General features: G+C 31.6%; 2 protein-coding genes across 3 annotated transcripts; both read left to right on the top strand.

The window, feature by feature from the left end:
* The first annotated feature begins 982 nt into the window (after positions 1-982).
* On the top strand, positions 983-7,341 carry LOC136986155 (glutamate receptor ionotropic, delta-2-like). Its single transcript, XM_067283639.1, has 12 exons — positions 983-1,356; positions 1,437-1,523; positions 2,951-3,132; positions 3,211-3,366; positions 4,027-4,215; positions 4,832-4,929; positions 5,001-5,097; positions 5,164-5,322; positions 5,393-5,549; positions 6,352-6,572; positions 6,643-6,914; positions 6,990-7,341. The coding sequence occupies exons 1-12, from the start codon at positions 1,278-1,280 to the stop codon at positions 7,267-7,269; spliced, it is 1,977 nt and encodes a 658-aa protein (XP_067139740.1). The 5' UTR covers positions 983-1,277; the 3' UTR covers positions 7,270-7,341.
* A 1,223-nt stretch (positions 7,342-8,564) lies between these two features.
* On the top strand, positions 8,565-22,513 carry LOC136986126 (sorting nexin-8-like). Of its 2 annotated transcripts, none has more exons than XM_067283592.1 (13): positions 8,565-8,693; positions 8,767-8,894; positions 12,189-12,321; positions 12,402-12,595; positions 15,394-15,511; positions 15,592-15,710; positions 17,309-17,389; positions 17,459-17,619; positions 17,693-17,825; positions 19,836-19,904; positions 19,971-20,069; positions 20,546-20,698; positions 21,879-22,513. In XM_067283592.1, exons 1-13 carry the CDS (start codon positions 8,672-8,674, stop codon positions 22,002-22,004), a joined length of 1,536 nt encoding a protein of 511 aa, XP_067139693.1. In that variant the 5' UTR covers positions 8,565-8,671; the 3' UTR covers positions 22,005-22,513. The 2 variants fall into 2 exon arrangements, with proteins under 2 accessions (XP_067139693.1, XP_067139691.1); XM_067283590.1 differs by having other exon boundaries at positions 15,589-15,710.
* The last annotated feature ends 389 nt before the right edge of the window (positions 22,514-22,902 follow it).

Raw genomic sequence — 22,902 nt, 5'->3', positions numbered from 1 at the left:
GTCGGATGCATGCATTGCCTCAAAATCTTGTATGTACTCTACCAGCCATTCCTATATGTATTCTTTTACTAGATATTTTTCTGTCTGGAGATGACAAACTGCCATTTGGTTGTGCTTTTCCTCTCATAAAAGATGGTTTATGGTGTATTCACTACAATATCTTTAGTAATTAGCAAGTACCGAATGTTGAAACCTCTATTGGCCATTACACAGTTTTTTGTCTCTTATTTTACACAGTGAAGACCTTTCTATAACCTGCCAATCACTTGCAGAACCACCATATGCTTCTGATACAAAACTTATTAGACCGCCCGGTGTGCAACCTACAACTGTTTTTAATGTGTTGTCATTTTTATATGATGACGACGTAGCCTGCTGTGCAACAGGGTTTTTTGGTTTGCTTATTTTGCGTTCTAGAGAATCGATAATAACTCTAGTATTTGGAAATTTTATATAAAAAATCACTAGTATATTAATGCCGTGTTCTTAATGCTGTGTTTTGTAGTATATTAATGGGGCCTTGGAAAAGTAAGTAGCCTGGACGGGATTTACGAGTGGGCATTCTTGGCACGTGTCCAGGGCCTACACAAAAGAAAAAATAAAGCAAGGACTGATTCAAGAAATGAAATACATTCAGGGCTGTCGTCTGGAGAAGGGAACTTTTTCCCGGGCCTGGACAAAACTTAGGGCCCGGGTAGTAGTTCCTGCCCTCTTAAAAATTACTGTTATTTTAATAACAGAAAATTAAAATGAAGAAAAGGATTCACCAGTGGCCAAGTAGTGGATGAAACCACCAAACACTAATATTTGGTCGCGGGTTCGCACCTCGCCGTCCACGTGGAGTTTTCCTCACGTAAGTAACACCTAAAAAAAGGGCCAGTTATCCATAGAAAGTCCTCCCGGAGGCATCACCCATGTGTATATAAACACACACAAAAAAAAAACCAAAAACAAATGGATAAAAGGCCCCGTACGATCTCTCGACGTCCCTGGCTACATTTACGAATTTAGAATAGAGTTTGCACGGGTGTTAGTTTCTGTAGGACCTCCACTTCTCTACGTGGGGGCCCCACGTAAGTAAATCCATTCCTGCACCAATAATGCCGACTTATATGGTGTTTAAACCACTTTTATAATTATTCTCATCGATTTTGGGAGCGTGTGTTACATCTACACTCCTCCTACAGAACGGATGACATCGATATCTTGTCACTGCACACTTGACATCCCCTTTTACTGAGTGAAACAATGCTCGTCCTTAACACAAAGTATTATGAATGCAAAGTATTATGAAGCACCCATTGTGGATACTCATAATCACTTCTTACCTTCAACTGAATTCTACAATGGAGGAAGGTAATTAATTTAATTTAATTTAATTTTTTTAATGTATTTAACACTTTAAAATTCAATTTTAATTATATATTTAAATATAGAAACAATAAATTTTCGAGAAGCAATAATTTCTGTCGTACTTAAAAACGGATGGAAGAACATTATGATTATAAATGGCCTGGAAAACGGTATTTATGGGTTTAATTTAATCTATTTTGGTAATTAATTAATTAAGTTTATATTATAATTGTTATTTAGTTGTATTGTTTGTGCTGTTATTACGTATTCCGTGTACATTCCTTGCCACTTTAACCTAAAAAATACGTGAATTATCCCTGTTTAAACTGACAAAACGTCACGGAAACTAGTCACGAAACTTCTTGGAAACGAAAATCGAATAAGAAATGAAGGAAACGATACTTTTTAAGACAATAAAACGGCCATTTTTTTCAATTATTCCACGTGATAATGACTCGATAGAAATTAAATAAGCTTGATTTTGAGAGTAGGGATGGGTTTTATAAAAAAATTCTATATGCTAGTAACGAGTAAAATCGTCATTAAATCCGACCTTACTCGAGATACGACACACGACCCCCTTTATCTCTCCACCCTCTCGACCTTTAACCACCAAAAATTAATAGAATCAATCTCACAAATAAACAAACCTCCCTGCAAAATTTCAGAAATTTTCGACAAAAGGCGCGAGAATTATTAAGCTTTAAACAGGGTGAACGGAATCGTGCCCCCCCCACACTAACGTCCATACATACAGCAAAAAATCCCGATTTTTTGCATTTCTCGACGTTTCAAGGTCCCCGAGTTCAAAAAATGTAAAAATCTTGGGGGGGGGGTTATTTATTGACCTATCGCCATAATTTCTCTCTGTTCTATACAACAGAGCGAGGCATTGATAGGAAATTGTTGCTATTTAGAAACTTTGTACAGATACTAAAGGATGTCCATTAATTACTTGTACAGTTTTTAATTCGGTTTTGACTCTCTTTCTCCCTGTTGTGTACAATGTAATTTCGAAAAACTCCCTCCAATTAATACAATAGTTCGTGTAACCCTCCCTCCCTGTCCCAACGTACTTTCAGCAAATCGTCCTTCAATTACGTGTACAATAGTTCGTGTGACCCCCGACATTAAAGAGATGTTTCCAGAACTTTAACAGTTTATTCACACGACTGTTTTATGTCACCGATACCACAAAAAAGCCCACAAGTTCGAGCCTTCTGCCCTTTTAAACAGTACACGTAATTAACAGGCGGCTCCTTAACCCAATCTTATTATTTGTTAATAACTTGATTTAGATGTGTAAGGAGCGGCTCTTGACCCAGTTGCAAATAACAAAAGAAAGGAGCAATCATCCCTCACACGGATACAATTTTAATGATAATAATTATCCTACACAATCACAATATTGACATATTGCATTATCAATCCCGAATCAACACGAGCAGGTGGCCATTTTCTCATTTCAAGTTCAAAAAAATTGATCTGAAGAATTAAAATGTTGAGGCTGCAGCTTGCATTATTGATTTGTAATAATATATATATATATATATTTTTTAAATTACAGTTTAAGGATTAAAATACGCGTATTTTACAGTTACCGACTCGCTGGTATCTTCTTTATTCGATGTTGGATTAAGTACAACAGTAATAAATGCGGATCGAGTCCAACAGTATGGCCATTTCCCGAGCAGGAAGAGACTTATTCGAGATTTTAATGGCTATTTACTAGTAACGAAAACTGAAAAAAGCCTGGAAATTATCACCCGACAACTTAAAGTGATGTTTTAATTTATAAACTGTATTATTTCTTTAATTAGTTAATGATTAATTAATTAAATCTTCAACTTTATATAGAAAAGGCGAGTTATCAACCCTCGAAGAAAATGGATCCTTGCTGCATTGTTTAATACAGGCAAACCCATTTTGGACTTAAAAGAGGGCGATAATGTGCTCCTTTTAAGGAAGAAATTGGCCGAATACGAAGAAAATAAGCTTCTTTGTCCGAATCAAGTAGAATTTTCTAATATATTATTTTCTAACTTAAATTTTATACTCGAAATAATAACTAGTTACATTTACTATCAAGCTATAACTTGTAACTAGTGTGTCTTGCTTTAACTGTCATCTACAGGGATGGATTTAGACTTATTGTGGCCCTAATCTATAAAATATAGCAAGCCCTTCCTGTCCATTAAATAATGATACACGTAAAAATGTGAGGCCCTGAGTTATAGAGTAATAACGGAGGTCCCAAGCTGCATCTCATTTAGATTATGTGAACTTGTCCTCGACCATAACTAACAACTACAGGAATGGATTTAGACTTATTGTGGCTCTAATCTATAACATATAGCAGGCCCTTCTTGTCCTCCAAATAATGACACACGTAAAAATGTGAGGCCTTAAGCTATGAAGTAATAACGCGAGGCCCTAAGATGCAGTTTGTTTAGCTTATATGAATCTGCCCTCGACCAGCTTTAATTACCAGCTACAGAGATAGATTTAGATTTGTGGCCCTAATCTATAACACATAATAGGCCCTTCCTCTCCACCAAGCAATGACACACGTAAAAAGGTGAGGCCCTAAGCTGCAACTAACTTTATGTACTATTAAGGTATAACTTGTCAATAAAATACGAAGTTTTGTGTGATAACTTATTTATCTTCTAGATAAATGAAACTGGAAGATTCGAAGAGATTTATACTCTATATTCATTATATTCTACTGGAGGTGGAGTCATTTTCTTTTGTAAAATTGGATATTGGAATCAAAAACTACACCTTTTCCACGACAATAGCATTTATTATCCTCTCTTCAAGAATTTTAGAAATAGAATTTTAAATATAACTTCTCTCGGGGTAAGTCGAGTTAATTTTGCAAAAATAATTTAAGGTCTGGAGAATCCGGGATCGCATCCCGTGCGATAGAAAAATATCTTGAGAATTTTTCGTAAGCGCTCGGTCATAGATATATAGGACCCCGTTCCTCGCAATATGGCTGACCCCATTATGGGCTTAGTCGAATGGGTATGGAAAAAAAAGTTTTTTAGTGGCCACGGAAAAGAAAAGGGGCCCCAAAAAAGAAGTAAATGTTCTTGAAAATGAAACTTGATATCTACAATGGAACTGTAATACATATCCGTTCATGTATAGACAGCCAAAATGCAATTTTCTGCATTTGTGGGCGACGTTTATTTAACTTAGTCCTGTTTAGCAAATCCATTATGGGTTCGTCCAGGAACGGACCCTAACTCCAAAAATTCCCGTACGGATTCGATCCTGGATCCTCCAGTGGCAAGCTGTCACCATAACCGCGCGGCCATCGGGCCATGTCTGTTGTTTCCTTATTTAACATTAAAACATTTATTAATGTCATAAACTTTTTGAAACAATAACAGGATTAATACAATGCGTTATTTTATTTAAATTTAAAAAAAAAAATATGAAAATATATCGGCATAACTTGTATTTTCAGCGTTATCCGGTTCGAGAGGAACCAACCGGAAACGATCCGAGATGGAAAGGTTGCATGTTCGAAGCTGTCAACATCTTGGCAGATCATTATAATTTCAGGTGAATAAGTGGAAATTTGATAATATATTGAAAGTAATAATAATATTTCTACAAGTTTCAACATGTTACAGTTACATTGTTTACGATCCACCGGATAAAATGTACGCGCTTCCAATAAACGGAAGCAAAACGGATTGGAAAGGATTAATTGGAGAATTAACAACTCGGGTAATTGAGTTATCGATTAGTTTATTTAAATAATCATCAAAATAAACCAAAAAATTATAATTTTAGAGGGCAGACATGGCTGTTGCTGATCTTTCTTGGAGTCCCGATAGGGCAGCTGCTGTCGATTTCACTCATAAACTCTTCGACGAAACTTTAACTTTCATTTACAGGGCACCGAATTTCTTGACCCGAGCTTGGATTTTATTTGAACCCTACAGCAAACAGGTTAATTTAGGGATATAACGTAAAAAATTGCATGTTGTCTTCCTTATTTTATCATCAATTTTCGTTTCAGATGTGGATGGCTCTGGGTCTTACTGCAATATTAATTTCGCTCACTCTATTTTTCATAACTTGTCTGGATGTTTGTTTACTTCAAAATACAAAAGTGGAGGTGTTAAATCTATTATATTGGGCAATCGAAGCTACTTTTCGGATAATGGTTACTCAAGGTTAGAAATTAATCGTGAATAAGTTTAATTTTTAAGATTCGTATTTGTTACAGGGGGCCTAAAAACCTATCTAACAAATTTAACTATTACAACTGAACTATGAGGTATACAAATATTTCCCAAATATCATTTAAAGTAGCGTTTGAAACTACCAGGTATTTATGATGTGTTCTATGTGTTTGCCCTCAACTTCAGTGTGATGCCTAAAGTTTGGCATCATACTGAAGAATGGCTCTCATAATAGCCAAAATTTCGTGCTCGATAGATGGCTCAAAATCTTTCATAGTCTTTCGGTTGGTTTTGTACAATCTACCCTCGATAGATCTTCAAGAAGCCTGAAGAATTAGGCCACTAGTATGGAATAGAGGCCAAAGTGGAATAAAACTATTGCATACCGGTTCGCACCCGATCCGACTGACTACGTGAAATTTTCTGGGCATTCTTCATGTGTGTAACGCCTAAATAAGGACCAGTTTCCATATAAAGTCTCCCGGGAATCATCGCCCTTTAGCAGATCGGCCATGATCGATGTGTCGCGTTGTTGTGCCCTGTACCAAAATCATCCTAAACTAAACTAAATTTTTTGAGATTTGGTTTAGTTTAGGATGGTTATTTCATATCCTTAGACATATTCTTCAAGGTTTCTTTTTATTCTTGATAATGATAATTGATTAAGATTTTATACCCCAAATTCACACTTGTAATAAAGTATTATGCTGATAGACTTTATTTATTAGATACGTTTCGGGCTAGCCCATATAGGCCTATCAGTTAATTTATCCAACTTATCATTGTATTTTAGGTAGCGACACTCTCCCTATTATGATAACTGGAAGAATTATCGTTGGCACGTGGTTATTGAGCATGGTAATTTTTGTGGCAATTTACAGTGGCAATCTGACGTACAGTTTGTCATTTCATAAAACCGACAAACCCGTGGATAATCTGAAAGAGATGGTCTCTAAGTACTCTTCAGCAAAGTTGGCTGTGAGATACGGTTCGCTTCCGCACAGTTATTTTATGGTTCGTGTCCTTTATAAATTAAAATGGCGGATTTTATGTAATGTAAACACTAATTAACTGTTTAATTCAGGAAGACAATTGGATTTATAAAGACGTATGGAAGAATAACATGGAACAGAATGTCGTGTCGGGCGACATCTTGGACCAAGAAATAATGAATCTCGTGAGAAATTCTAGTTACGTGTGGATCTCCGAAAGGACAATATTACAATACGAAATGATAGAAGCATCCGTCAATCATACCTTTTGCGAGTTTTACGTGTCCAAAGCTAATATCTTGCACACAGATTGGGCTATAGCATTGCAGAAAGATAGTCCATTTTTGCAGCAATTCAATAAAAAGTATTTTTATCAAATTTCAATTTGAAATAGAATAAATTATTTAAATATATATTATATATTCGTAAATCTTTACAGAATTAAATGGATGAGATACAGCGGGTTGGTGATGAAATGGAAGAAACACTACTGGACCAAGAAAAGGCAAGGGTGCGTATCGACCGATGGAATTAATCGTCAAGAACTAGTTCCTGTAACTCTAGATGACACTGAAGCTGTATTCTTCTTGTTGGCAGGGGGTTTTCTTCTCAGTTTTGTTGTATTCTTAACAGAAATCATTGTTTTTCGCATCTCTAAATCTCAATCACTCCCGTTAGAAAAACTAAACACAATAAAAAACCAATTAACAAAACAATAAAAATGAGCAATGAGAATTTGCAAACAGTAAGAAATAAAATGGATTTAATTTAATTTAATACAGAAAAATTAATTATTATTACTATTACACAATTATTACAGTCATAATGGCTGCTTCTAGATAGCGGCCATTTTTTCAATACTTTTAAAATAAAAATTCTCACAAATTAACCTCTGAAAAACTTATTTTCTATGTTCTCGTCAGTGTCCGTTGTTTAAAGGTTTGACTGTATTTTATTTATTCTAGGCTAATTTATTAAATGTATTTTAATTATAGGAGTATACTGCAATCGTTATAATGTTTACATTATTATTTTATATGTCTAAAAGTATTTCCTAATTAATAAAGCGAGACATAACACACGAGTTTATATTATAAATATTATGATAAAAATAAATAATGAGCATTTTAATACACTACATGATTTAAAGAACAGAAACCTCTGTACGTAGTTTATATAATGGACCTAACGCCGTTTCTAAAGAATCCGAGAGATCAACTCCAGGAATTTTTCGTGGCGGTCTGTCGCGGAAATGTAGGAACCCATCTCATTATCCGACCACCCAGTCGTGGGCTTGGCCGAACTCATAATGGGCTTGCTTAAAGAGGGCCTCTTAGTGCCCACAGGGCGGAAAGAGTTACAAATAAGAAAGTGGTGATGCACCTTGGCTTATACTCCGTTTAGACAAGGTTTCACATGTGTCTGGTTGGAAGATGACCAAATCAAATTACTGAATATAAAAATTTCATTTATTTGGGCAATAAAAATTTACTTTGGCTTACAAAGATTTGGCGAAGAGGGTTTAGTGCGCAATAGCGCTAGGCCTAAAAATACGACACAAAAGTAAAAGAAAAAAACCGTTAAAAGCAATGCAAGAGCTGAAAATAATAGACATGAATATAATAGAAAAACGCCTTAAAGCAAGCACGCTTGTTTGGTAAGAGTAATCTTTTAAAACTCCACCCTGTAGACACCAAGAGGGCCTTTTTTGGCGAGCCTATTATGAATTCGCCAGGCCCATAATGGAACGGCTGGGTGGTGAAGGACTAGTCCCGACGTATCCGTACACACCATCCCCGAAAAATTTCTAAGAGTTTTCGATCGTCCTGATTCGATCCCGGTTCCTACAGCGGTAAGCTGCTACCTTAACCTCTTGGCCATCCGGCCGTCTTACAAAATAATATACAATAAAACCTGCATAAACCGGATTCGTACGTTATCAAATTTTTTTTCATATTATATATATATATATTTTTTGTTTTGACAAGTTTTCATTTTAGATAGGTTTTAGTTGTTTAAAAAAAAAATTATAATTTAAATTTCCGAAATTAATTTCTGCCACCAGAGGGATCACGCGATCGCTAAGGGGCGTAGTTAGATTCCTCGTCGTACGTGCGGAAGATGGCTGCTGACCTGAACGTCGGTAAGATGTTAATTAAAGCGGTGAATTTCTAATCTTTATAACAATAATCTGACGATAATTTCTTATAAAATAGGTTCGGTTCCTCCCTATTACAGAGAAGTTTACGATATATTATGCCCGAATCAAGAGAATAATGTGGATCAAGACATGTTTATCAAGTTGTTAGTGAAATCAAGCTTACCAAAACAAACTTTAATTCAGGTAGAAATCGAGGTCACGTGCATTAAACACGCAATTTTCGGTATAAATGCAGCACCGAATTGGGGGGTTGGGGCCTTATCACAGGTGTAAACCAAGGGGGGAGTCTAAAATTTGGGGGTCCAGCCCCTCAGTCATAACTGCAATTTTACCCTAAAATTGTCATAAGCTTGTGTGTCTTTTAACCTACATACAATTACACAAACTAACAGATTGCATGTAATTCAGTGTTGTATTCTGTTTTTCTGTGTAAATATCGTCAGATGTAAAGCACCTCTCAAGGTCGGCAGCACGTTATCCTAATGGTGATTACCCGGGGCCCCGAATCAGACTTTTATAAACTCACTACTGTAGTGAGAATGTCGAAATTTAAATTTGGGCCATATCCCTAGATTGCTAAACTGGTGTGGCGCAAAACTTAATTAATTAACTCTCCGGAGTTCATGTTAAACGAACGAGGATGTCGGGGAATTCTTTGAAAAACTCTTCCGCTGGAGAAAAACATATGAAGTCGACGCTTATGTAGGGCCTCCTAATTCAAATTTGCCCGAGCACTGCAAAGGTATAACACACCATCATTTTAGGTATTTCCTAGTGTGTGGGGATGTAAACTTGAGATAAAAGATCTTGTTAAATTTTGTTTTTAAATAGTTTCCTTTATAAATTATCTCTAAACATAAACAATAATGATTTTGATAAGTTGAACATATATGTTTTTTGCAGAGAGAAATATATCTTAGACTTATCTTACTATTAAATTGTGTAAAAAGCTTTAAAATTTTTGTATGGGGCTGGTTCGACAGACAAAGCAAGTGCCTTGGGCAACAAAACAAGTAGCCAAAAATAATAAACAGAATACAGTAAAGTCCTGTAAATGTAGATGAAAATAGTTTATAAATAAAGAGTGTTAGCATTTGTAGTATACACTTGGCAACTGTTTGGGAAGCAGAGATGGCAAAATTTGGTTTTGCCTCGGTTACAAGTTACCGTTGAGCCGGTACTGCGTATAACAATAACATGAAACGGTACGATAATTTTTTAATGTATGGAGAAGGATCGAACAGTTCATAATGACATTAAGTTAAGTTTTTCGTTTTATCAAAGTTACTGCAATAAAAAATTTTGGTTCGGAACTTGACATCGTATAAACTTACTTTGAAATTTTAATCAAAATATATATTATTTGATTAAAACTAAACAATTAAATTTGTAAATACCTTGATATTACAGTAATGGATAATACAATATTTGCTTTTCTATTATGTGATTGAAGTACGCTATTTCTTTAATCTTTGCTATTTGACATTTACTCTGATTTTTTTAATCATTATTGATTATGTAATGATAAGGCCGTTGTTTGCCGATAATGTCTATATATTGCATTGATTATATATCTAATGTTTGCAGACTTCAGAATTCGATTTACTATTGTTTGTAATTTAAATAATGTTTTGTAGCTAGAATATTTTAAAATGTTAGTGTATTTTAATCACCGAGTTCCTAAAATTAACATTGTTTGACTAGAAGTCTATCAGATTTCCTCACCTTGACATTATGATTGCATTAGACAATTGCATGCATTTGTAAAATCATTCTGCTTGTGTCAGATCTAACAAACAAACTGGTTCTTTGGGATGTTCTGTCTGATCCATATGGCATCCAATGTATTGTTTGAGTGTTGTGTCATAACTTATGGAAATTGACCCATCGTAAAAGAGTGTTTCGAATGATTTTTTATGCTAATGAGTGCTATCCATTGTACATTCTCTGTGAAAAGATAAACAAAGTTAAGATGTTCTGAAGTGATTAGGCATATACAGATAGGATTTGGCAAAACTCTATGTTTTGAGACTTGAGTCCGAGTCTTTGTTTAAATACTACCTGTCGGTTCCCATTCATTGAACTTTTTTATTTGAACAATGAAAAATGTGTGTATTTTTATTAAGGAAGTCCAAATAAAATATTTTTGTCTGTTAGTAAGTTTATATTTAGGCCTATGTATCCAGATTTCATACATTTAGCAAATACAATTAACTGATTAAAATTCGTATCTTGTTTTGCTTTCCCCTCTTTTAATTATAATTATGAAATAATTGTTGTTTGTGGAAATACATTTTGCTGACATTTTAAACGTGCAAAATGAAATGCTGTTATATGAAACAAAATATCTTAAACCAAAATAAATCAACTAAATATTTAAAAAGTTTACTGTAAATATGCTTAATATTTCACTTGAAATTCTTTTTACTATTTCCATCTGCTTTTTCTTTTAAATCTTTATAAAATAAGTAAACAAACATAATTTGCATATTCATATTTTACAAATGCCACTGTTCAGGATTTGTGAAAAATTGATTTATTTTCTGAATTGGCATGCAGTTTCTTTTTACAGTTTGGGTTATTGTAGACTTTCCACACTGCAAAGACTCAAATTGACTTAAAAATTCTGTTGTGTAAAGCTGTATCGTCAGTATTGTAGATGTGATGATAAAACTAAGCAAATTACATCCAGAATAAATCTGATAGTTGTATTTTATCCTCACTAATTATGGTTTGTTTCTGTACGTTTTCTTTAATAATAGTGTTTCGAGATTGACAACTAAAGATTTCTATTTAACAGGGTTAAAATATACTTTAGACTCAAACTTGAGTTTTAGATCTAGCATCAAGTTTAAGTAAAAGCAAAGACACTTGACGAGAAATGTATCAATCAAACCTTAATACATCAGCTCCTTCAAAATACCATTGAATACATGCAAATGGATTCTCTCCATAAAAATTAGAGAGAATCCTTTAGTAAATTATTAAATGCATGATTTTGCATTTCAAGAAAACCTTGCTATCATCAGTTCACATGACTTTCAAACTCTTGGATTCAAATATGTGTAAAATTCACAACTGCGTATGATTCTTATCGTTTGAAGAGTGTCGGTTTAGCAATCCTGCTCAATTTAGTGCCGTGTTTAGAAAGAGAAATGGTGGGGCTAAATCGAGGTTTAATTGTATTATGTAAAATAATTGGATCCAGTACTTGAACTGGATACGAAGAGTTTGTATTATAGTTCTTGTAATGTGTGAATAAAAATATATAGACCGTAAAATTATTTTAATGTATAAATGATGATAACTTAGTATTATTGCATTCTCAGAATAAAAAGTTTGATGATGATATCTAAAATATAAAGATCGTAAAATTCTTTGGTTAAGTTTGCGAGTCCAATTATTTATTGTATAATATTTCTTTGTTAATTTTCTATTAAAATGAAAAGAAAATTTTCTATTTTCTTTGTGTTTCAGATATGGGAACTTGTAGATTTAAAGCAAGGTTATTTGACTCGTATGGGATTGTACAAAGCATTAGCTTTAACCGCATTTGCTCAGCAAGGAAAGACCGTAAGTGAAAAACTCTTACAGAATTTTTCTGGAGAAGGTACGTTGTTTATATCTTTTCTCTTTCACTAAAATTCTGTATTTAATACTTTGGTATTTAACTTCGAAATATTTAATTAGAATTACCGAAGCCATCGCTCGGAGATCTTACCGATTTAAGAGTACTCAGCATACAGTTAAGGCGAGAGAAAAATCCCACTAGATTAGGTTTAAACTATATAGAAATTTGTGCTTTGGATACTATTAAAGTAACCGTTCTTCCAGAAAAGAAAGGTTTATTCTTGAAACATGTGGAATATGAAGTATCTAGTCAGGTTAGTCACTTTTATTTAGATAAATATCATGGTGATAATTTTATTATAAACTACTAGTGAACACCTTTAGTGAGTCATAAAAATAATCACTCTATAAATAAAACATAATTTATTTAATATGTATGGATAGAACGTAGCAAATACAGGATTTTCCAAAATGAATTCTACAATTTTAAATTACTATAATTATGTTAATTATTATCCAAGAAGTATGCAATGTACATCAATTGATAGAGTAACCATCCAAGTTTTATCTTCCATTTGCATTAAAATATTTTTGTTATCTATTATCTCAGGCAAGTGTCACAAAAAAAAAATGGGACTTTGTAATAGAGAAGTTGTTTTGTGTTCTGCAGTTCACAAAATCAGAATTGTTTGTCATTGTGTAACATGAGTAATATGCAGGAGCTACAGAATTGTGTCTACCGCGAGAGGAGTGACGAAGGATATACCGTCGCCTGCATAGAAAGAATTTAAGTATCAGTCAGATGTGTGTCATGTGATGCAAGGTGCATGCACCGATAAAGCATAATGGGCAAATGTGAAACTTCAAAGATTTTCCTGTGTTTTAATATATGTTACAATATTCTCAGATAATAATTAACATAATTACAATATTTTAAAATGGTGGCATTCTTTTTGGAAAACTGTTGTAATGTAAAGGCTTGAAGCCATATTATTATTATAGCTTCTTGTCCTTTGTCTTTGTATTTTATTCTTTTATATCGACATATTTTTTGCTATTATTTAGTACTTATCACATCATATTTTCTAGTAACTTTACAATTGTACATATTGGAATTTAACACTTACTGAACTAGCAACGTAATATTACGTTTTCCGCATTCCTTCGCAAAAAACGAAAAATGTAATATTACGTTTCTCAATATATCCTGCAATTATAGCTTCAAAATGTAATAATACATTTTCAACAATGAAAATGAGATTTCTTTGTGTATTTTGGTATGTCTGTTAATAAATAGTGGGCACTATTTATTTAGAAATTTGAAAAATAAGTGATTTTGTCTAATCGCCATTCGGAGTTTTGTCACCATATTTTGCACGCGAATATCGAAATGTCAAGTCGTTTTATATATATGTGTGTATATATAAGTTAAGTTTAGATATGGCGCATTAACGTACTAACTAATAATTGTTCGAATTCATTAATAAAAAAAATCAACAAATATAGTGCCGAAAATTACATTGATTTATTTGACAAAAATGTCACGATTATGATTTAGGCCTAACTGAGATCAAAAAAATACAAATAAGCCACGTAACTTCATTATTATTTTAAACCTGTATAGTTTATATGATATTACATAATTTATATACTTTTTAGATATCAATACAAAAGTCAAATTCCTATATTTCTGATAGTGCTAATGCCATCTTATGTACAGTACATTTGCTGAACCGACTCAATTACGAAAAACAGCTACAGTCAGAAAAAAGTATATTAATAATATTGATACAGTACATCATTATTATGAATAAATTCATCGACGTACTATATATTTCATACATAAAAATATGAATTTTATAGCTATGTTGCGGTTTTTAATTTTTTTCATTGTATTTTTATCTCTAAAATATTAAGTCCAAATAACATTAAAGCATAATACATAATAGTAAAGCCCAACACATCAAAATTGAGTATTGTACAGATAAAGGTTTCCAATATCAGAAACTGTTTTTACTTTTTATTTACCTTTAGTCAGTCATTTTTTTATTTTCAGTAGAAAATACTGTAAAATTGCTTAAATCAGTCAGCACATGGGTAAGGAACTAGGTCAACTGGACTAGCACGGTAAGTGTTAATGTTGCTAAAAAATAAAGAAAAAAGCTAATTCAAGTTTCCTAAAAAAACATGGTGTAGTGAGTTCTAAATAATATCCAAAAGTACATAGATATAAAAGTATAAAATACCATTTTATAAAATTGATTACCGTATACTGATCATTACCTCTTTCTATACTTTAAGATATTAGAGCTAATATTTACATTAGATAAATTAAGATATTCTTTGTATTTTACATAAATTTTTTTAAATGTTTCATTGCAAAAAAAAAAGAAAATAACTTTTATTACAGAAAGTTTCACTTCCTGAAATTTCTGGTCAATTGACTTTTTAGTGAAAGTAATTGATTTAAAAAATGATACGTTCCGACATAAAAAGTTAACCCGTACAAGCACGATTCGCTTGAATAGTAATGATCTACAGATGCGTACAGACTGGTGTTCGTCCTGCGCTAGTAATAAAAATAACAAAAATTTAAAAAACGGGACATTGTATTGATGGTGACATGTATCAAACGTCTTCTGAAGTATTGAATAAAAGAATTACATCTATTCAAATAAAACTTTTATTTTTATATTTCGATTTTTAGTATATATTTAATGTTTTTAAAATAAAAATTGTAGCATTTTTATTAAGGAGAATTATTGAAAAAGATAGCTTTTCGGTTATCTGTTTTCGATTTTTCCAAACATATTTTTCTCGTTGAACAATTTAAAAAATTTATATATGAGACATTATTTACATTGATGGCATTAAATTTAATCGTACGGTATATATTGTTATATATTGTAAATTTATAATGAGAAATATAATTTGAAATTCTCGTCGACTTACAAAATTTTTAGTTATGAAATTTAGACTGTATTAATGTTTAAATTTAGAATAGGAGAAATATGTCAAATTGAAAAATGTGCGCTTAAACAATAAGTAGCATGTAATTTATCTTACTGTTGAATGTTAATTAACAATCAATCATGTTTGAATTTTATTTCAGAGATATAAATCAGTTGTTCAAAGGAGGTATAATGATTTTGTTGCACTTCACGAATTATTATTACAAAGATTTCCCTACAGACTAATCCCTCAGTTACCACCAAAAAAAGTGATGGGAGGTAATTGTTTTGTTACTGATTTACAATAAAATGTGAGGAAAAGTTACAGAATGTTAATTAGTTTCTATGTTGTATAGCAGACTCGCAGTTTCTCGAAGACAGAAGAAAAGCATTAAGAAGATTTCTTTTACTGTTAGCTCGTCATCCAATAATTTCTGAAGATAAAATATTATATTTCTTTCTTACATTTGTAGGATCGGTAAGTTTATTAATTGATGTTTTCAGTTTGCAATTAATTATAAGAAAATTGAGTCTTCTCAAATCACATATTTGAATGAATAACTCTATTATTTACCAGTACATAACGAGTTGCTTACTATTATCTGATAGTTTAAACTGGTATAATATACACATACATCCACAGCCACTCATCAGTTTAAAATATAGGAATTATATTAAAAAATTTAAAAATATATGAGTTAAGTTTTATTATAATCATTAATTTTATAGTTTTACTGATATTAAAATCATGGAAGGTTCTTTTCTGTATAGTTGACCTTTGATCATTATTATATTCAATCCTTTTCTGATAAATTTTCTATTACATTAATTGTTAAATGCAATTAGTTATTACCATATTTTATGGACTATAAGACGCACCTTAATTTTTAAGCAATTTTTTTTAAAAAAATTACCTATAAGACGCTACGGACTATAAGATGCACCTGAATTTTGGAAGCAATTTTTCGAAGAAAAAAGTGCGTCTTATAGTCCATAAAATACGGTATGGAATGTGAATTTTGATGATATTAATTTTTACAGTATCATTCTATTTAATATTTTTCTGCAATAGAAATGCTATTGCAGATGCATGATGATTTTATCAAAGTTTGAATTTGTATTCAAACCTTTTAAAACAATACAATGATAATTTACTTTCAAAACATATTCTGATACTAGTGGTATTTAACTTTTTTTTTAACAATTAATACTGATGGTCAAAATACCAGTAAAATAACAAGTAAGAAATTAGTCTAGAAAACGCTTGAGATGATGGTAAAAGTAATTTTTATGTTTTTATATTCTAAAACTTGATAAAATTTCATTTAAAACAAATCTGATCATTTCTGAAAAGTAAGTAAAGCCATAGATATTTTTTAAAACGAAACATGCAATAGATACTATGTATCATATTTTGTGAGTTGATGTATAATTAATTCTATAATTTTTAAAAATGGTTAATGTTTTAATGGTTCACCAGTGGCTCTCTCTCCTCTCAGAATGAGTATGTTTTTAAACTAGGCACAGTTTGTTTTTTGTCCAAATGCAAACTAAGAATTGAGTGAAAGCACTAACATCTTTATCTATGATGATCGTTTGCTGTTGCCATTACAGTGATGTCACCGCTGGCATAAGAAAGAATTTAAAAAATTGCTTGCACTTGGGTAGCAACCTTGAAAAGGAAATCTTTGACCCCGAGTTTTACATTTTTAATTTCCTTGTCTCGTATGTAAATCGACAAAGTTTAATCAAATTTCTACAATGAACACAAGCCACATAGAAGAGGTTTTGCTGATGTTCCACCTTAAAAATGCGACATTTATAACAAAAATTAATCTCTCATTTTCTAATAGGAACTTCATTCAGTTCGTTATCAATGTTATCACGTAATGCTTGTGCATCTGTATATTAACTAAAATCTATTAGAATTTTATAATTATAAACTTAATAGCAAAAGATTAGGTGCAATGAGTTTTGTTGGTAAAGATTAATTACAAAAGTTAAATTTATTCTAAAATTTGAAGTGTTAAAACTGAAAGTATTATGAATAACAACTATATATATAATTTTATTTAGGATGTACAGCATAAATTAAGGGAACAATTCAGAGGACAACCAGATGAATTTTTAATTAGTGACACAGCAAACAATTGTAAGGTAAGTCTAGTTATTCAAAATAAAAATTAAATTAGTTTTAGTATTTTTAAGTGTGTTGTTGTTATTTAGGAACTTGTACCATTAGATACGACGACACAGAGTCCACTAGTAAGAGAGCAAATGAAACATGTTTATTTCAGTGTGAGACAGCTTCGAGACATCATGGAAAGAATGGTAGAACGGTCGGAAGAAGCTGCAACGGATATGCTAGTTTTTGGAAAGGAACTCAGGTAACAAAATTTATTTATTTATTATAGTTAAAAAATATTGATGAAAATATACTCTAAAAATCTTTTTTTATAGTTCCCTTTCCAACTGTCCAAGTCCTGGATCAGACTGGGGATCAGGTGGTGTCGATACATGGGAAACTATAAAAAGTGGTGTGTCTATTCTTTCACCATTATTTTCAACTGTTTCTAAAGCTTATGTGGAGCAGGTATGACTTCAGTTTAAAAGAATTGATTAATTTTAATTATAAAATATACAAATATAGCAAAAGTATGTTTATGTAATAAATTGTACAAGTAAAATATAGTCCAAAAATCTAGATTATATAATAAATATTTAAGGAAACCATTCTACTTTAGGGCCAGTTACACAAGTTTTAATCTCAAGGTTAAATACACTAAACTACAGAATTACCTTCAACATGTTGCCAGAGTGTAAATCTTTGACATAAACTGTCAAATAAGTTAATCAGTCAATTTTCGACTTAAAATTTATTCCGTAGATTACTGAGGAAACCTTTATTTAGACTGTTTAAAGAAAGCGTATCCTATTATTTTTAAGGAAAGTTCATATCTTGTAATGTTGTATAACAACTGTAAGTTTCAAGAATTGATTTTAATTAAAAAGCCTCGGTTTTACATTGTCAGAGTTAAATAAATCTTACTTTATAATGAGAAATGATTAATCATCATGTTAAACAAAGTACTTATATTAAAATATTGTAGGTTGTATTCACCAAATCTACTAATACATAATTTCCTCTACACTCTAATCCATGCTCTATTCTATGCTTTTGCTTACTCATTTTTGGCTGCTGCATCTTGTTTACTGTTGCTCTTGGTAATGCAACTGTGCAACAAGAATCTTTTGACTAACCAATAGCAATCTGCTGGGCGGAAGTAACTTGGGAAATGAGCAGAACTTATTTTTGAGATTAGTGACAAGGTCAAATTTGTTTTGCAGTTATTCTGTAAAACAGTACAGTAGAGAGTCGTTAATCGGAACCTTGGTAATAGGAATCGCCGGTAATCGGAACGATTTTCAGTCAGACTGTGTTGTGCTGAATCGAACGTTTTTGATACTAGATTTACTTCTAAAGTATAATTTTCATGTTTTTATATTTTTCAATATATTTATTTTGTTTGTACAAAATGAAGAAATAATTTTTAACAATACGATAGCCTCGATGATTATTATAAACATTTTCGTTAGGCTTAAAATCGACGAAAATTCAACACGAAGCGACACGCAACAGAAAAAAATTTGAACATCGGACAGGTTAATGTATTTTTTCGTACGTAATCGGTAATCGGAACAAATCACTAATCTGAACAACCCCAGTCCCCAATTGATTCCGATTAACGACTCTCTACTGTAACTTGTTCAACCAGTTTTTAGTGATCCAATCCCTGGAATTTTTGCATTCTTTCATAATGCTCTAAGTATACGTTTTTGTATTATTACTTAGTGATAAAATAGCATGAAATGGATTGGACTGCAAAGGCAATCAAAGTTAGATTTACCTTTGATTGCCTTTGGCAGTCCAATCCGTTTGTGACCTTCATATATGCTGCAGTTTATAATAACTTTTTAAATGATTAAATAACTATAAATAATCATTTGAAAATTTAATAAAGAATAATCAATGCTAAGACTACATGAAAGTATTGTTATTTAAAATAATGTGGAGTAAATTAATTAAAAAAATTAAAGATAGATGGATGATGACTAAATTATTTAATGGTGAGTTGACATGAGACCTTGGAATTGAACTTTGTTCAAAAATTCTGCAGATGTTTGGCAATTCTTTCTCATAAAAGTGAAAGCATTTGAAAGTGCTATTAATGTCTAATTGGGCAGAATTCGATTTTCTGTATTTGATATATTCTGTTTTTAAATTTTCTAGTCTTTTACTTTCTAAAATATGAAAAATTACTATTTGTAAAAATGGCATGTGCCCTTTATGAGTGAGTAGACTATTGATTCAATCAATCTGTCATAACTATTCGTCTTGTGGCTATTTTTATGATGCTAAGACTATTGAATCCAGCAATAAATTGTATTAAAATTTAAATTTCAAAATGTCTAAATTTATCAAAGAATTCTCTTTGATTAACAATACAAATATACATATTTATTTATTTTTAGCTTATAAATAAAATCAACCAAAAAATAGATATTGTAGGAGCATTGTTGATTTTAAAAGTTTTTATTTTAGTCTCAACAGGAAGAAGAAACATTAGTAGAAGAACTGAATCTCTTTTTGGATCTTCTTTGCGCATACAGGGTATGATTTTGGAGCCTTTTACAGGTTTTACGTATTTGTTTAATGATGATTAAAATTGAATTATAGGATATGTGTGACAGAAATGAAAACAGTGTCATACCGGATCATCAAAAAGCAATGAATCGGGTTATCAGAAGACACGGATCTGTACAAGCTCCTCCACCTGTAAATTTATAGAATTTTTATTAATAAATTTTATAAATTAATAATAATAATTAATTTTATTAAAACCAATTTTCTGCCAAAACATAGAAATAATTCTGACATTTGATGAATATCATTAGGTGTAAATTCGTTTGTAAGCTTTAAAGTTCCTTACAAGTTTCAAACTATTTTCTAAATCTAAAATTTATTTAATAAATTTAAAAATGGCTTTAATTAGACTCTTCTGCAAGGAGTTGAAAGAAAAATAAAAGCATTTACATTCTTATTAAAATTCCAATTGTTGTAATTTAGGGATTATTACAATAATTTTTTCTGTTGTCTATTGACGAACTTCGTTATTAAGTTTTATTAATAAGTATTAATATAAAAAAGTGTGTAAAAAATATTATCATTATCTAACATTTATCACATTGGCGTATTTGTATTTTTAATTTAATATTTTTCTAATGTTTCACTTTATCAAATATTCCAAACAGGATGCCATTACGCAAGCTCAGCAAATTGAAAACCGAACGTATTTTTTTCTACACTGTACACACATGGAAACTCAAATGATTCATGTATATATGAGCATCCTTTTGCATGTTATACAGTCGCTTGTGAAAATTGAATCAAGTTGTTGCAATCAGGTAAGTAGATTTTTAAACATATTAAAGTATAATACTTGAAAATATTTACTGATGAGAGTGATAAACTAACGTCATTTGCTAATCATATTAAAATTAGATAAGAAACTAGCATCTAGTGACTCTGAAGCTTTATGTAACACTTAATGAGAAAAACTGCAGCCCATTGAATAAGATAAAAATAATACATGATCATTCAGAAAGAATACGATCATATTAAATTATTGCAATTATGTGAATTATTACCCGAGAATGTTGTAAATTGAAACTTGGATGATTTTAATGTACATTTGCCCATTATGATTTCTCGATGCATGCACCTTGCGTCATAATACATATCTGACTAATACTCGGATTCTTCCTATGCTTGCTATAACATATCTGTCGTCACTCTTCCTACGGCAGCTGCAATTGTGTGGTTCCTGTAGATCAGTGTTTCTCAAACTTTTTGGACCGTGACCCCCTTCTACACTTAAAAATTTCAAAGGACCCCCAAAGAATAAGTATGTGTCAAAAAACATCCTGGAGGGAGGGGGTTAGGCTCGTATTTAAATATTTAATTATTTTTATTATTTGTGTGTGCAATTTATTTAAGTAAAAATTATTTTATATATTTTTTATTTCTATTATTTCTAAACATGAATCCATAGTAAATTTATAAAATATTTGAAAAAATTGATCTGCATCAATTTTACGACCCCCCCCCAAATATTTTTCACGACCCCCACTTTGAGAATCACTGCTGTAGATGACGAGCGACTACGACTTTGTGAACTGCAGAACACGAAATGACTTCTCTACTGCAGTCACCATTTTTCGTTTACAGTCCTCCTTAGAGGTAGTAGATGACAAGACATGCAAATGCAGATGGTAGACGAAACTTGGGCAGTTAATCTATCGAGTGGTGTATGTTGCGCATTTCTCGGATAATAATTAACACAATTATGGTAATTTCAGTTTCTAAAACTTTGTTTCTCAATTCGTTCCTGCTCAAAAAATATTTGTGAACACACACATTTGTGATTGAACACTTTTACTTAATTCAAATTAATTCAGTTTCTATCAATGTTAGTCTTTGGTATGTCTGCTCTCATCAGTTAATCTTTGTAATGAAGATAAAAAACATGATCTTTAGCTATTATAAAGGTCACATTTTGATCCTTGTAATTAAATGTTCTTGCAGATAGCAACATTATGGGCAAAGATGTTACCAACGGTGGAGAGCATTCTACCGTCGAGCAATGAAAGCAATACGAATTCCTCGTCTCCGACTCTCAGTCTGGGCTCTCCCACTTATCCTAGCAGATAAATACTTTAACCATGCATTTCCTTATTTTATATTTATAAATTAGACATAATGGCAGCCCCAATTTGAATAGATGTAAAATGTTTATTTGGAGCGAAAAATAGGTCACAAACGTTACATCTAAATTAGTGGGAAATCTTATCATTCCAAGAGAGGTATCCGAAGATGAAATATTTTTGTTTACAGAATCAAATCAAAATATATTTTTAATTAAAAATAAATAAAAGTACTTAGCGCCTTCTAACCCCGGGAAAGTTTTGAAATTTGATACGGAATATCGTGTACATAAAACATTTCCCCACGTCTCGTATAGGAACTGTTTTGATATTATTTGTTTTTAACATAGTCTTCCAGTGTAAAATATAACAATTTTGAATAATTTGTTGTTACTTATTGTACAATATTGTTGAAAATTTTCAAATGAATTTATAAAAATAGAAAATTATTTTGTCTCGAATAATATTTGTATAACAATTGAAATTATTTTCAATAAAGAATTATCTATTGTTAAATTTGTTGCTCATTTACATTCAAATTGTCTTACGCTGTCTTAGCGTGCACACAGTTTTACACGACTTCTACAGTTTGTCCGAAAAGCTACTGCTCAGTGAGAAATTTGTAATGACTTCAAAGCTGTACAGCATTGCATGCAAGACCCGTATGTTGTATGTCCTGCATTTTCACTTTGCAATAGATAGCATCACCGCTTCCTTGTGTATGTCCTAGTTTTTGGACTACGGTCTGTTATTCGCATAATCTCCCGAGGAATCTGGTCTGCTAGATCTTCCCGAACCTCACCCCGGATTTTTTATATATTTCATTAATCCGGATATTCCAACAAATATTTCAGCAAACCATAAATAGTCAAAATCAAGAATTATAAAATTGTTTTTAATGAGAT

Source organism: Centruroides vittatus, unplaced genomic scaffold, assembly GCF_030686945.1.
Source record: "Centruroides vittatus isolate TY-2023 unplaced genomic scaffold, ASM3068694v2 scaffold_1014, whole genome shotgun sequence".
NCBI classification, from domain to species: domain Eukaryota; kingdom Metazoa; phylum Arthropoda; class Arachnida; order Scorpiones; family Buthidae; genus Centruroides; species Centruroides vittatus.
Note: the sequence above shows the minus strand (reverse complement) of the source record. Positions and strands in the feature narration are given on the sequence as shown.